This window comes from Jaculus jaculus, chromosome 7 (assembly GCF_020740685.1).
Source record: "Jaculus jaculus isolate mJacJac1 chromosome 7, mJacJac1.mat.Y.cur, whole genome shotgun sequence".
In the NCBI taxonomy this organism is placed as follows: domain Eukaryota; kingdom Metazoa; phylum Chordata; class Mammalia; order Rodentia; family Dipodidae; genus Jaculus; species Jaculus jaculus.
This window is the reverse complement of record NC_059108.1, coordinates 91,053,767-91,068,511: the sequence shown is the minus strand read 5'-3', so window position 1 is coordinate 91,068,511 and position 14,745 is coordinate 91,053,767. Positions and strand designations below refer to the sequence as shown.

At 38.1% G+C, this 14,745-nt stretch overlaps 1 protein-coding gene across 2 annotated transcripts in view; it reads left to right on the top strand.

The window, feature by feature from the left end:
• Window positions 1–13,856, top strand: part of Sec23a (SEC23 homolog A, COPII coat complex component) — an 88,481-nt gene extending 74,625 nt beyond the window's left edge. For both annotated transcript variants that reach the window (XM_045154390.1, XM_045154391.1), the window contains one exon: window positions 12,515–13,856. In XM_045154390.1, the coding sequence (XP_045010325.1) occupies window positions 12,515–12,604 (90 nt within the window). In that variant the 3' untranslated portion in view covers window positions 12,605–13,856. The remainder of the gene's footprint in view (window positions 1–12,514) is intronic.
• Window positions 13,857–14,745: the final 889 nt, after the last annotated feature.

The window sequence follows — 14,745 nt, the reverse complement described above, 5'->3', positions numbered from 1 at the left end:
GCAGTTTCAGAGTTTCAGGTCTGATGTTAAGGTCTTTAATCCATTTGGACTTAATTCTTGTGCATGGCGAGAAAGAAGAATCTATTTTCATCCTTCTGCAGATATATATCCAGTTTTCAAAACACCATTTGCTGAAGAGGCTGTCTCTTCTCCAATGAGTGTTTTTGGCATTTTTATCAAATGTCAGGTGGCTATAGCTACTTGGGCTTACATCTGGGTCCTCTATTCTGTTCCACTGATCTACATGTGTGTTTTTGTGCCAGTACCATGCTGTTTTTGTTACTATGGCTCTGTAGTATAGGTTAAAATCAGGTATGGTGATACCACCAGCCTCATTTTTGTTGCTCAGTATGAGGAAGTATTTTTAAGGAAGTGAGATGAGTCCTTACAATATATGCCTAGGAGTGGTATAGCTGGGTCATGTGGTAAATCTATTTTTAGCTGTCTCACGAACCTCCACACTGATTTCCTCAGTGGCTGGACCAGATTGTATTCCCACCAGCATTGTAGAAGGGTTCCTCTTTTTCCACATCTTCTCTAGCATTTATGGTCATTTGTTTTCATGATGGTAGCCATTCTGATAGGAATGAGATGGAATCTCAAAGAAGTTTTAATCTACATTTCCCTGATTGCTAGGGTTGTATAACTTTGTTTTAGATGATTGTTTGCCATCTGTATTTTTTTTTTTTTTTTTTTTTTTTTTGGTTTTTCGAGGTAGGGTCTCACTCTGGTCCAGGCTGACCTGGAATTAACTCTGTAGTCTCAGGGTGGCCTTGAACTCATGGCGATCCTCCTACCTCTGCCTCCCGAGTGCTGGAATTAAAGGTGTGCGCCACCACGCCCGGCTGTATTTTTTTTTTTTAAGAACTCTATTTAGTTCAGTACCCATTTTTTAATTGGGTTGTTTGCTTTCTTATTATTTAGTTTTTTGAGATCTTTATATATTTTGGATATTAATCCTCTGTCAGATATATAGATGGCAAAGATTTTCTCCTATGTAGGTTGCCTGTTTGCTGTAGTCACAGTGTCCTTTACTGTGCAAAAGTTTTGTAATTTCATGAAGTCTAAGTAGTTGATCTGTGGTTTTATTTACTGTGCAATTGGGGTTATATTCAGCAAGTCTTTGCGAAGACCAATATGTTGAAGGGTTTCCCCTACTTTTTTTCTGTAGCATTTTCAGAGTTTCAGGTCTGATATTAAGGTCTTTGATCCATTTGGACTTAATTCTTGTGCATGGACAGAGATAAGGATCTATTTTCATGCTTCTACAGCGCACTATTTCCTGAAGAGGCTGTCTTTTCTCCAATGAGTATTTTTGGTACCTGGACTTACATCTGGGTCCTCTATTCTGTTCCATTGATCTACTTGTCTGTTTTTGTGCCAGTGCCACGCTGTTTTTGTTATTATGGTCCTGTAGAATAGGTTAAAATCAGGTATGGCCTTATTTTTGTTGCTCCAAATTGTTTTAGACATTCAAGGTTTTTTGTGCTTCCAAATGAATTTTTGGATTGTTTTTTCTATTTCCGTGAAGAATGCCATTAGACCAATTATTTATTTGACAGAAAGAGAGAGAATGTGTGAGTGTGAGAGGATGAATGGGCACGCCAGGGCCTCCAGCCACTGAAAACGAACTCCAGATGCGTGCACCCCCTTGTGCATCTGGCTAATGTGGGTCCTGGGAAATCGAACCTAGGTCCTTTGGCTTAGGAAAATGCGTTAACCGCTGAGCCATCTTTCCAGCCCACCATTGGACTTTTTTTTTTTTTTTTGGTTTTTCAAGGTAGGGTCTTACTCTGGCCCAGACTGACCTGGAATCCACTATGTGGTCTCAGGGTAGCCTTGAACTCACAGCGATCCTCCTACCTCTGCCTCCCGAGTGCTGGGATTAAAGGCGTGCGCTACCACGCCCGGCTTCACCATTGGACTTTTGATGGAGATTGCATTAAATGTGTAGATTGCTTTTGGAGGATTGCCATTTTCACAATATTGATTCTTTCAATCCAAGAACAAGGGATGTCTTTCCATTTTCTAGTGCCTTCTGCAATTTCTCCCTTGAGTGTTTAAAGTTTTGATTATAGAGATCCTTCACTTCTTTGGCTAGGTTTATTCCAAAGTACTTTTTTTTTTTTGATACAATTGTGAATGGGAGTGATTCTATGATTTCATCCTCTGTGTGTTTGTTGTTAGCATATAGGAAGATATAGGAAGGCTACTGATTTCTGTGTGTTTATTTTAGCATATAGGAAGGCTACTGATTTCTGTGTGTTTATTTTGTATCCTACCACATGGTGTTTAGCAGCTCTAACAGCTTGCTGGTAGAGTCTTTAGGATCCTTTATGTACAGAATCATATCATCTGCAAATAATGATAACTTGATCTCTTTCCAATTTGAATCCCTTTTCTATGTGTCTCTTGCCTTATTGCTATGGCTAAGACTTCTAGTACTATATTAAATAACAGTAGAGACGGTGGATACCATTGTTCTTGATTTTAGTGTAAAAGCTTCAAGATTTTCTTGCATTTAGTACTATGTTGGCTGTAGGTTTGTTATAAACAGCCTTTATTATGTTTAGAAATGTTCCTTCTATTCACAGTTTCTGTAGGACTTTTGTCATGAAGGGATGTTGGATTTTGTCAAATGCCTTTTCTACCTCTGTTGAGATGTTGAGGTGATTTTTGTCTTTTAGTCCATTTATATAATGTGTATTCATTTATAGAATGTGTATTCTGCAGCATTTGGTTGAAATATTTTGATATCTGTTAGGTCCATTTGTTCTACGAAGTCATTTAATCAAGATGCATCTCTGTTTTATTTTTTATTTTTATTCTTTTTGGTTTTTTGAGGTAAGGCCTCATTCTAGCTCAGGCTGACCTGGAATTCACTATGTAGTCTCTGGGTATCTTCGAACTCACAGCGATCCTCCTCCCTCTGCCTCCTGAGTGCTGGGATTAAAGGCATATGCCACCATGCCTGGCATCTCTATTTTTTGCTGGGATAACGTATCAATTGATGAGAGTGGGGTGTTGAAGTTACCCACTATAATTGTGTTTGGTGTTATCTGTGACCTTAGTTCTAATAGTGTATGTTTGATGAAGTTGGGAGTCCTCATGTTAGGTACATACATGTTTAAGATTATAATGTCCTCCTGTTGGAGTGTGCTTTTAATCAATATGAAGTGACCTTCCTTATCTTTCCTAACTAATGTTAGACTGAAGTCTACCCTCAGATATTAGGATAGCAACCCCTGCTTGTTTTCTAGGCCCATTTGCTTGAAACACTGTTTTCCAACCTTTCATCCTAAGATAGTGTCCATCCTTTGTAGAAAGGTGAGTTTCTGGGAGGCAACAAATTGAGGGATCCTTGTTTTTAACCCAGTCTGCAAACCTGTGTCTTTTGGTTGGGGCTGCTGATACTGAGTTATTATTGAAAAGGTGTATATTTATTTTTGGGATTTTTCTTGTTTTGTAGTTCTTTTGGTTTTACCTTTGTGCTTGCTCACTTCCTCCCTCCCTCTTTTTTTGTTTTTTTGAGGTAGAGTCTCACTCTAGCTCAGGCTGACCTGGAATTTACTATGTAGTTTCACGGTGGCCTCAAACTCATGGCAGTCCTCCTACCTGTGCCTCCCAAGTGCTAGGATTAAAGGCGTGCACCACCACATCTGGCTGTTCTTTTGTTTTAACTAGTATTTGAGTATGGTTTGTTTTTTCTAGGTTCCTCATGTGTACTTTTCTTTCTCTTCAGCATGGAGGATCCTTTCAAGTATTTTCTGTAGAGTTGGTTTTGTCTTCAAATATTCCTTTAGCATGCTTTTGTTGTGGAATTTCCTTATTCTTTGTGTACTGGAATGGATAGCTTTGCATGTTAAAGCAACCTTGGTTGGCAGTTGTTATCTTTCTGAACTTGGAATGTATCATTCTAAGTCCTTCTGGCTTTTAAAGTGTGTGTTAAGTAATCTGCTGTGATCCTGATGGGCTTGCCTTAGTATGTGACTTGATTTTTTCCCTCTGCTTTCAATATATTTTCTTTGGTTTGTGTGTATGGCAAGGAGAGGTTCTTTCCAGGTTTTGTCTGTTTGGTGTTCTAAAGGCTTTCTGTATTTGCATTGGCACCTCTTTCCCAGTTTGGGGTCAGTTTTCTTCTGTGATTTTGTTGAAAATGTCTACTATGCCTTCAGAGTGAAATTTTTCTTCTACTATACCCTGAATTGGGGTAAAGAAATACAAAATAGAATAAATGATATGTGGCCAGAGAGATTGCTTAGCAGTTAAAGCACTTGCTTGCAAAGCCTAAGGACTCAGGCTCAGTTCCCCAGTACCCACATAAAGCCAGATATACCACCTGGTGCATGTGTCCAGAGTTCATTTGTAGTGGCTAGAAGCCCTGGCATGGCCATTCTTCTCTGAAATAAACAAATAAATAAAAAATAATTTATTGAAAAAAATTATAAGGAATATAATAGATGAACAGAGAATGAAAATAAAAGGCCTTTAAATATAGTGAGGGTTAATTTTACTTATATTTCTGCAGTGTGCTACCTAACTTATTTTAGCCATGCATTTGGTTCAGCTATTAGAGCACAGATGAGAGATTTCGGGAGTAACTTAAGACAGTGGTAATGAAGATGGAAGCATTAGAAAGAAGGTAAAGTAGGCATTGCTAGAAGATATGAGGTCCAGGAAGAATAAAATATATGTGAAGCATAACAGGCATTAAGTCCCTTCCAGTGTGTGTAGAATCTCATCGTTCTATCCAGTACCTCCACAAGTGTGTCTCTGTGAGCTCTTCCACTGCCGCTTCCTCTCTCCACATGTGTGTCTCTGTGAACTGATGCGCTGCAGTTGAAGCTTTTGTCTGAAGGCTAACTTGACAAACTTCATCTTCGGTTGGCTGCATTCTCCATTGTAGTTCTCATTTTCCTTAACTGCCCTCTGCATATCCTTGAATTTCTTGCAGACAGTTCACAGCAGAATGTCCTCACCTCAGCCCTCAGCTTTCTTTTTTTTCTTTTTCTTTTTCTTTCTTTTCTTATTTTGTTGCTCTGGCCTTCTTAGTTGTTTTTTTTTTTTTTTTTTTTTTTTTTTTTTTTTTTTACAGAACACATTCTGTCTTTTTAATGCCCAGGGCTTAAAACTTTGGTTACTTACAATTTTTCCTTCCTATATTTAATTATTCTGACATTTTGTTCTGTTTCTTCTAGCCATTCCTTCCCTCTCATGTCATTAGTCAAAGTCAGGTCCTTGGTACTTTTCACATAGACTGTTTTGATTCTCTGTTAACTGCTCTTAGTGCCTCAGGTTTATTTTATTTTATTTTATTTTATTTTTTTGAGGTAGGGTTTCATTCTAGCCCAGGCTGACCTGGAATTCACTATGTAGTCTCAGGGTAGCCTTGAACTCATAGTGATCCTCCTACTTCTATGTCCTGATTGCTGGGATTAAAGGCGTACACCACTATGCCTGGATTTTTGACCCAGTCTCTTTTGATTGTTAGTTAGTACTTAGATATTTTGTCTGTGGTAGGCTCCACTCTGTGTTGAATACCTGGGGTATGTTCCCATTCTGTGATTTTTATCTCAATCACCACTTAAGACATATTGTAGCCATCTGTCAAGGCTCACTTTTTGTTTGCTGAATCCCTAAGATCTTTTCTATGATCATTGACTGGATTTCTGTAGTATCCATGTTTATTATCATCTCTGCTTCCTCATCTTATGGCACTTAGTTATTCTGTTAAGTTATAAATTACTTGAGGGAAATAACTATTCATTTTCATTTTTATTTTCTTGTGGTAAGGTCTCACTCTAACCCAAGGCGACATGGAACTTATTCTGTAGTCCCAGGTTGGCCTTAAACTCACAGCAGTCCTCCTACCTCTGCCTCCTGAGTGCTGGATTTAAAGGTGTGCACCACCACACCCGGCTAGATAAACCAGTTTTTTACTCCCTTCTTCTCTCCTTATTTATTATGAGAGAATATGAATGGATCTGCCAGGGCATGTATCCACTGTAAATAAATTCCAGATGCATCTACCACCTTGTGCATCAGGCTTTATGTGGGTCCTTAGGCATTACAGGAATCACCTTAACCACTGAGCCATCTCTTCAGCCCCATAACCTTTTTTGATAAGATCTTGCTTTTTGGCTCAGGTTAGCCTTGAATTGATGACCATTCTGCCTCAGCTGAGCTTACAGTTGTATGCCACCACACTCCATGTTAAGGTCTTTCTTGACCTATATTTTTTGTTGTTTTTTTCAAGGGAGGGTCTCAGTCCTGCCCAGGCTCACATGGAACTTATTCTGTACTTCTAGGCTTAGAACTCAAAGTGACCCTCCTAAGTCTGCTTCCTGAGTGCTGTGCATCACCATGCCTGGCTTGAGCTGTGCTTTTTAAACATTTTGTTAAATTTTTATTTATTTATCGGGGAGTGGGGAGGGAGAGAATGGGCATGCCATGAACTCTAGCCATTACAGCATACCGTAGATGCATGTGCCTTGTGCATCTGGCTTATGTGGGTTCTGGGAATTGAACCTGGGTCCTTAGGCTTTGCAGGCAAGCACCTTATCTGCTAAGCCATCTCTCTAGCCCTTGACCTGTGATTTTTTTTTTCAAGGTAGGATCTTGCTGTAGCTGAGGCTGACCTGTGGTTTTTATGAGTTTTTAAAAATAGTTTCACAGTCATAACCACTAATTGAATCTGTACTGTTTTCATCACAATTATATTTTTCTGAAATCATTTAATTGTTAAAAGGTTTATGAGGTTTATGTCATTACCCCTAGTTTTCAGACGAAGAAATGAAGGCTTATATTAGCGTATTCAAGATCACATAGGTGAACTGTGACGGGACCTTGCATTTTAGCCAGATCTTTTTGACTTTAAATTCTGGATTTTTACTTTAAGCTGATTTCATGTGATGATTAGAAATTAATGTGATCTGATATCTTATTGCTAGAAATCAGGAATCCAGTGATGACTAGGCATGGTGGCACAACTGTAATCCTAGCATTTGGCAGGGGCTGCTGAGGCAAGACAATCAGTGGTTCAAGGCCAGTGTTATCTACATAATCAGCTTGGGCCACATGAGACCCTGTCTCAGAAAAAAAATGACAAAACTAGGTCGGTGTGGTGGTGCACATCTTTAAACCCAGCACTAGGAAGGCACAGGTTTGAGAATTGCTGTGAGTTCAAGGCTACACTGAGACTACATAGTGACTTCCAGGTCAGCCTGGGCTAGTGTAAGACCTTACTTCAAACAAACAAAAAATCAAAAACTAAATAAAGCCTACCAAACTTTTCTGCTGCATCTAATGTGAGCATGAAAACCACTCTCAGCAGCCTTGGTGGTCACATTAGCATTGACATCACTGTGAAGGAATTCACAGTTCTGGGAAGGGCCTCAGTGGATCCTGCCTTAGGGACTACTGTCACTTCAGTATAGAAGTCAGTCTCTTTGGAAAGAGGCTCCAGGTGGACAAATGGTGGGGAAAAAGAAAGGAACTGGCACTGTTGCCTTCAGCTGTCATAGGTACAGAACAGAACAGAACAGAACAGAATAGGGTCTGATGCTTAGCTTCTCACATGAGGTTTCAGGTTGCTCACTTCTCCACTAGTGTCATTATTCTGGAGAATGCATTTCTTTGAAATCTTAAATTTTAGGGCGAATTATATATCCACACAGTTCAGATAAAGATAGATATTACTTGTTTATTATTTCTCTTTTAAAATATTTTTATTTGTGAAAGAGGGAAGGAGTGTGGAAGAGAGAGAAGAAGGATGCTAAGAGGAAGAGAGAGAGAGAATATGAAAATGAAAATGAAATCAACATGTCAAGGCCTCTTACCACTTCAAGTGAACTCTGGACAGACACACATACATCTGGCTTTATATGGAGAATTGAACTTTGGGAGACAAACTTTCTAAGCAAGTGTCTTCAACTGCTGAACCATCTCTCCAGCCCCTTGAAATTTCAATCCTATAGAAAGATGAGTTAATCTTTGGAGGAAATGGTATTGAACTTGTCTCAAATTCAAATTTAACTGCTTTGATTCAGCAAGCCACAACAGTTAAGAAGTGGAGGTGGGGTGGAGTAGTGGTGGTGGCTTATGTCTTTAATGCCAATAGAGGTAGGATTGCTGTGAGTTCCAGGCCAGCCTCAGACTACATAGTAAACAGGTCAGCTTCTGCTAGAGTGAAACCTTACTGGAAAAGCAAAACAAAAATATAAGAAACTTTTTAGATAGCATCTATGTTTCTGAAAAAGGAATAACAAGACAGGCTGCTGAATGAGATCTCAGTTATCCAGTTTACAAGACCCTCAATTATAAAACAAATTTGTGGTGTTTCTTTGATGTAAAAGAGGACTGCTATTAAAAGAAACCAAAGCAAATCCCAGTGAGAAGCGTTACCCATGAATGGCCTGAAGAGGGCACTGCTGCCGCACTCTTCCTGTGACAGCCGGGGCCTCCAGGGTATAAGGCTGGCAGAGTAGCTTGGCCCTTTCTCTCTCATCTTGGTTATATTTTAAAGAGGAAAAATGTTCTACCTGAAAAATTGAGGTCAATTAACTGCTAGGTTTTGATAAGAGTTGAATATTGGCATAATGTATATATGTATAAAATTTGGTCTGTAATACATGTAAATTAGACAATGCACATCTGTTTTGTCTTGATGAGATGAAATGATCAGGGATTGGATGAGTTGAGGTGGAAAACATAAAATGAAAAAAAAAATTAGACATAGTTTCTAGGAGGGAAAAAAGCAAGAGCCACTATTGTTACTGTTTAGGTCACATTTTGAGACCTGTGCTTAGCTGTGACAATTATGGATGCAGAATAAGGGAATATATTTCTGTGTTACAAAATAATAGTTATCAGACACTATAGTAGTGAAAATAGCAAAAGACTGTGGTATACTTAGCATATTCCAGTTGATGTTCTATTTGCTTTATGCTGCTCAACTCATGTTACTATGACTGTTGTGGGAGGTAACGGTCTGTTATTGTTACTTTGTACATGCTGAAACTAAGACAGGTGAAATAATCCTCAAGTCACATGAGTGGCAAGTGGCAGAGCCAGAATTTGAGCCTAGACAGTTGAACTCTATCTGTTTAGTCCTAGCACTATGGTCTCCCTTCATGACCAGTCTTCACAGACTCATGAGTTAACAGATGCCTTTCTTTCCCTTTCTTCAGAAGCGGTAGTGGTGTGTTGGTGGCTGTGCCAGAACCAGACACACGTGGGTTGTGATTCTCATCTCATGTTTGCAATCAACTTGCTGCTTTCTGAAAATTACTTAATTTCCCTGTTTTTAGCCTTTTTTTCTCATTTAAAAATGAATGGAGTTGATATATCATAATATTTAAAAGTTCATATATTAAGTCTTCTAGAAATGCTTTCTCTTGCCATAGTAAAATTTCATTGTTATGGGTTGGGCTATCAAAATTGTTTGGTGAATGCAGTTTATAAAATTTTGCATATGTGTGTATGTATGCATGTTTGGGCACACCATGGTCTCTATACCACTTTGCATCCTGCTTTATATTGATGCTGAGGAATCAAACCCAAGCTGGTAGACTTTAGAAGCAAGTGCTTCTTCAAATTTTTTTTAAAAAATTTATTTTATTTATGAGAAAGAGAGAGAGAATTGGCACACCAGCACACCAGGGCCTCTGGCCACTACAATTGAACTTTAGATATGTGTGCCATTTTGTGCACATGCATGACCTTGTGTACATGTGTCACCTTGTGTGTCTGGCTTATGTTGGTTCTGGGGAGTTGAACCTGGGTCCTTAGGCTTCGCAGGCAAGTGCCTTAACCACTAAGTCATCTCTCCATCCCACAAGCAAGTGCTTTTAACCACTGAGCAATCTTCCCATCCCATGAATGCATTTATTATTTTATGTATTGATAATTTTTATACATGTACATAGTATATTTTGATCATAAACACCTATTACCTTCTCTTTCCACCTCCCACTGATCCCTTCTTCTGAATTAGCTCTTTTTGTACTTTGTTGTTGTATATGTGTGTGAACTGCTGTTTTTTTTAACATAATTTTTATTTATCCATTCATTTTGAGAGAGAATTAGGGAGAGAGGGGGACAGATATATAGAGAGAATGGGTGCACTAGGGCCTCTAGCCACTGCAAACCAACTCCAGATGCATGCGTTCCCCTGTGCATCTGGCTTATGTGGGTAATGAAGAATCAAACTGGGGTCCTTGGGCTTTGTAGGCAAACACTTTAACCACTAAGGCATCTCTCCATCCTGCGCCTAGTTTTTATTATGGTTGCTTGCATGGGCATGGGTGGGGGGGGTTGTTTATCAGAGCGTGTGCAACTTACCAATGGCTATATCACTAAAGAAAATGTCTCTCCTCTTTCCCCTCCCTCAGCACCCATTAACTGCCAGTAACTCTTTGGGGAGGAATGGGGGCCCCATGCCTTTTCCATCATCATTTTGTATGTTGATGGGCCCAGGATTGGTGTAGGTCTGAGCAGGTAACAACAGTCACTGTGAGGTCATGACTGCACCATCATGTCATGTAAGAGGCCAGCATTCTACAGCATTCCTCTCTATCCTCTGGCTCTTAATCAGGCTCTTAATCATTTAGACCCCACTTAGTCAATGTTCCCTGAGCCTTGGAGGTGATTTAGATGTCTCCTTTAGTGCTGAGCATTCAACAGTTCCTTATTCTTAGCATTTTGATGAACTTTGCATCTCCCTGGTAGTCACAACCAAGCATTTTGGTTTTTCTTAAAATGAATATTAGAAAGCTTTCTTAATTCTAATTATCAGAAACAGAAATCAATTAAAATGACTAGAATACTTGATAAGCATAGGGCTTTAAAAATATTTTTATTTATTGTTTGGGAAGAAGACACAAAGAGTGTATAGGCATGCCAGGACCTCCTGCCACTACAAATGAACTTCATATGCATGTACTACTTTGTGCATCTGGCTTTATGTAGGTACTGGGGAATTCATGGGCCTTCAAGCTTTGCAGGCAATCTCCCCAGCCCACACATAGGCTTTATAAAAATCATATTATGTGGCTGGAGAGATGGCTTAGTGGTTAAGGTGCTTGCCTGCAAAGCCAGAGGCCCCAGGTTTGATTCCCCAGGACCCATGTAAGGCAGATGCACATGGTGATGCAAGCATCTGTAGTTTGTTTGCAGTGGCTGGAGGCCCTGGTGCACCTATTTTTTCTCTCCACACTTTCTCTCTGTAAGTTATATATATATATATATATATATATATATACACACATACATACATACATACATATACACACATACATATATATACACACACATATATATGTATATATATGTACGCACATATGTATATGCACACATACACATACACACACACACATATATACACACACATACATACACACACATACACGTACATACATACATACATACTCAGTAACTCACCTTTGCAACTTCCCTACAAATCTCAAGTGGCTCTAAAATTTAAAAAAACGGTACTATGATTGGCTTTTTAGGGGGTGGTATTTTCCTTAAAATGTAAAGAAGAAGGGGTCTAATGATCAAACTGTTCTTTATTATTATTTTAAATATTTTATTTGTTTATTTGCAAGGAGAGTGAGGGGGAAGAGAGAAATACTCCAGGGCCTCTTGCAATGCAAATGAACTCCAGATGCATGCACCACTTTGTTCATCTGGCTTTAAGCAAGCCGTTAGGCTTTGCATGCAAGCAAGCAATTTTAACTGCTGTGCCATCTCTTCAGCCATAAAATAATGATGATGATGATGGTAATAAGTTTAGTTTAGTTTTATTTATTTATTAATGTTTTTTGAGGTAGAGTTTTATGCTAGCCTAGGCCGACCTAGAACTCACTCTTAAGTCCTAGGCTGGTTTTGAATTCACAGCAATCCTCCTACCTCTGCCTTCTGAGTACTGGGATTAAAGATGTGTGCCACCATGCCCAGCAAAATTATTATTGTTTTTCTATTGAGAGAGTTAGATAGACAGAGGGGGGGGGGAGGGAGAGAGGGAGAGAGAGAGAAAGAGAGAGAGAGAGAGAGAGAGGGAGAGAATGGGTACACCAGGGCCTTCTAACCACTCCAAACGAACTCTAGATGTGTGCACCACCATGTACAGTTGGCATATGTGGGAATTGAACCTGGGTCCTTTGCCTTTGTAGGCAAGTGCCTTAACCATTAAACCATCTCTCTAGCCCAGCATTTTGTTTTCTTGATGATGGCAATTATCTTAAAACCCCAATTCTCTACTCGCATTGTTCCTTGTTCATCTTTCTGGTAACTGCCACCCATCCTGAAATAGCTCATCTCTTAGAAATTCATGTGTGATGGGAGTGGCTCAGGCATAAGAAAGACAGTCCTGGATCCTAAGGATCTAGATAATGTTTTCCCCAGCAACTAGGAATATGAGTATTATTCTACTTAAAATTTATTTCCTGTGTATTTTAAGTATACATTCCACAGGTTCACACTGTTTTAATTGTCAATTATGTCTCTTTTGTAGGAGTCAGGAGCACCCATTCTCACAGATGATGTTAGTTTACAAGTGTTCATGGATCATTTGAAGAAACTTGCTGTGTCCAGTGCTGCTTGACCTGCTTTCACTGAAGATAAAAAATATTTCAGTTTCTTTTCTTCTTCTTTTTCAATCTTCTGTGAAAACCAGCAGAAATATCCTTCTAGACTTGTTTTGTTGTCAAGATGGTTTGAGACAGCATATGGAAAAATGTTCATGTTGTAGATTAAGCTGGAACTAGAGCAATGAGAACAAATTTGTTTTGCTTGGCACAGTATTATAACTGGTTTTAGAAATTTGAGGGCTTTATAACTTAATTATGTTTAAGAGTTAAAGTAGTCTGCCTTACATTACAGATGTAACTTATTTGTATGTTGCAGACAAATCAAAGTGGCACTGAATATCCTCACTGACCTTTAAAAACTTATTTAATTTCAGCCAGAAAGGAACAAATCAATAGTGATGATAAATGTGAACATTTTTTGCTTATTTGTTGAATATTTTTCAGTGATTTTCAGCACTTTGGCGTACACTTTTCTGTACTTACTCTGTTAAGATGGATTGATTTTTTTAAAAAAATGATATTTAGGAATTATCTGACTTTGTAATGGTAATTCTCATGAAGGCATCTTGATTTTTCTGGTTACTTGTAAAAATTTGGGTGAGATTACAGTCCCACAACTGACATTGGATGTAAAATTCCTACAAAGTACCCAATTCATGTGAACTGACCACATTAACTTTTTAAAAAGGATGATAGAAAATCAAGCATTTTGTTAGTGAATAAAGAAATTCTTTGCAGTGAAATTATAACAACTAAACCAGATTTGGTTTTCATTATATCACGTTGTTTTCCCTTTTGATATTATATCTTTCAGAATTTAACACTATTTTAGGAGTTTACACATTACTTTTTGTTTCTACTTTTTTTGTGAAATTTATTAAGTTGTGGTTCTTATTGAGACAGTATTATATAATGACTAATTATGTCATTTGGTGATACTCTGCTCTGTCTTGATTTTTGGTTAGTATCATTCACTCTTACCTTTAAAGTTTACTTATAGCAAATATGTTTACATGGCTAAAACATGAGCTTTGACAATGAACTTTACGTATCAAGCACTGCAAATGAAAGATGGTGTTTTGGTAGATGCTGAGAAAGATAGTTGTATATGATTGTACTTGCATGAACACAATCATATGATGGTCAAAGAGACTTATAATTGTTTATATGTTGTATTCAACTAGTTGAAATAAATTGGTTTATCCCATTTTATTTGAGTTGAACTGTGTTAGGCCAAAATGCTAATAAAACATATGTTTCTCTCTGTTCCTTGCCTGGCTTCCTGGTTACTTTGAAATCTAGTATAGCCTGAGAAGCCTAATGTAAAATGAGAACATTTAGTATTTTTTGATTGACACATAATACTTCTGTATATTTATGGGGTACAGTGTGATAATTCAGTACCTATGTACGATATGTAATGACCAAATTATCTCAATTAATATTTTCATCTCTTCTAAACAGTTACAATTTCTTTGTGTTGGGAACCTTCAGACTTCTTTTTCTTAGTTCTTTATAAAATATGTAATAAATTGTAAACTGTACTCACCTGAGAACACTGGAACTTACTCCTCTTGTCTAACTATATTTTGGGGACTGTTACCTGACCTCCTCACCATTCCTCCTTGCTAGCATCTGTGACTACTATACTGCTCTTCTATGAAACTGACTTTTTTTTTGTTTGTGTTTCCTCATGTAATCCAGGTTGGCCTTGAACTCTCTTTGTAATAGAGTCTAGTCTTAGAAGTTCTTCCTGTTTCTACTTCCCAGGTGCTCAGATTACATGCATGCACCATCACACCCAGCTTCAAATCAACTTTGTAAGCTTCCATATATGTGGTGGTAGTCGTTCTTACCGGTTGACTTCACTTAGAAATGATGTCTTCTAGTTCTTTGCTGCTCCACAAGTCAGGATTTCATTGTTTTCTTTGAGTTATATTGTATTATTTATAATACATACACACATACATATACACATATATGTTTATGGTATTTGGCCAAGTAATTCCCTATACATAGTATGCATTAAGTATTACATATAATGCACATGCTATAACATATATTTAGTGCACCAACACCCAGAACAGTTAAAATCTATTAGTGGGTTGAAAAGTTACTAAAAAACAATTGTATTGAGATATAATTCATATCTACA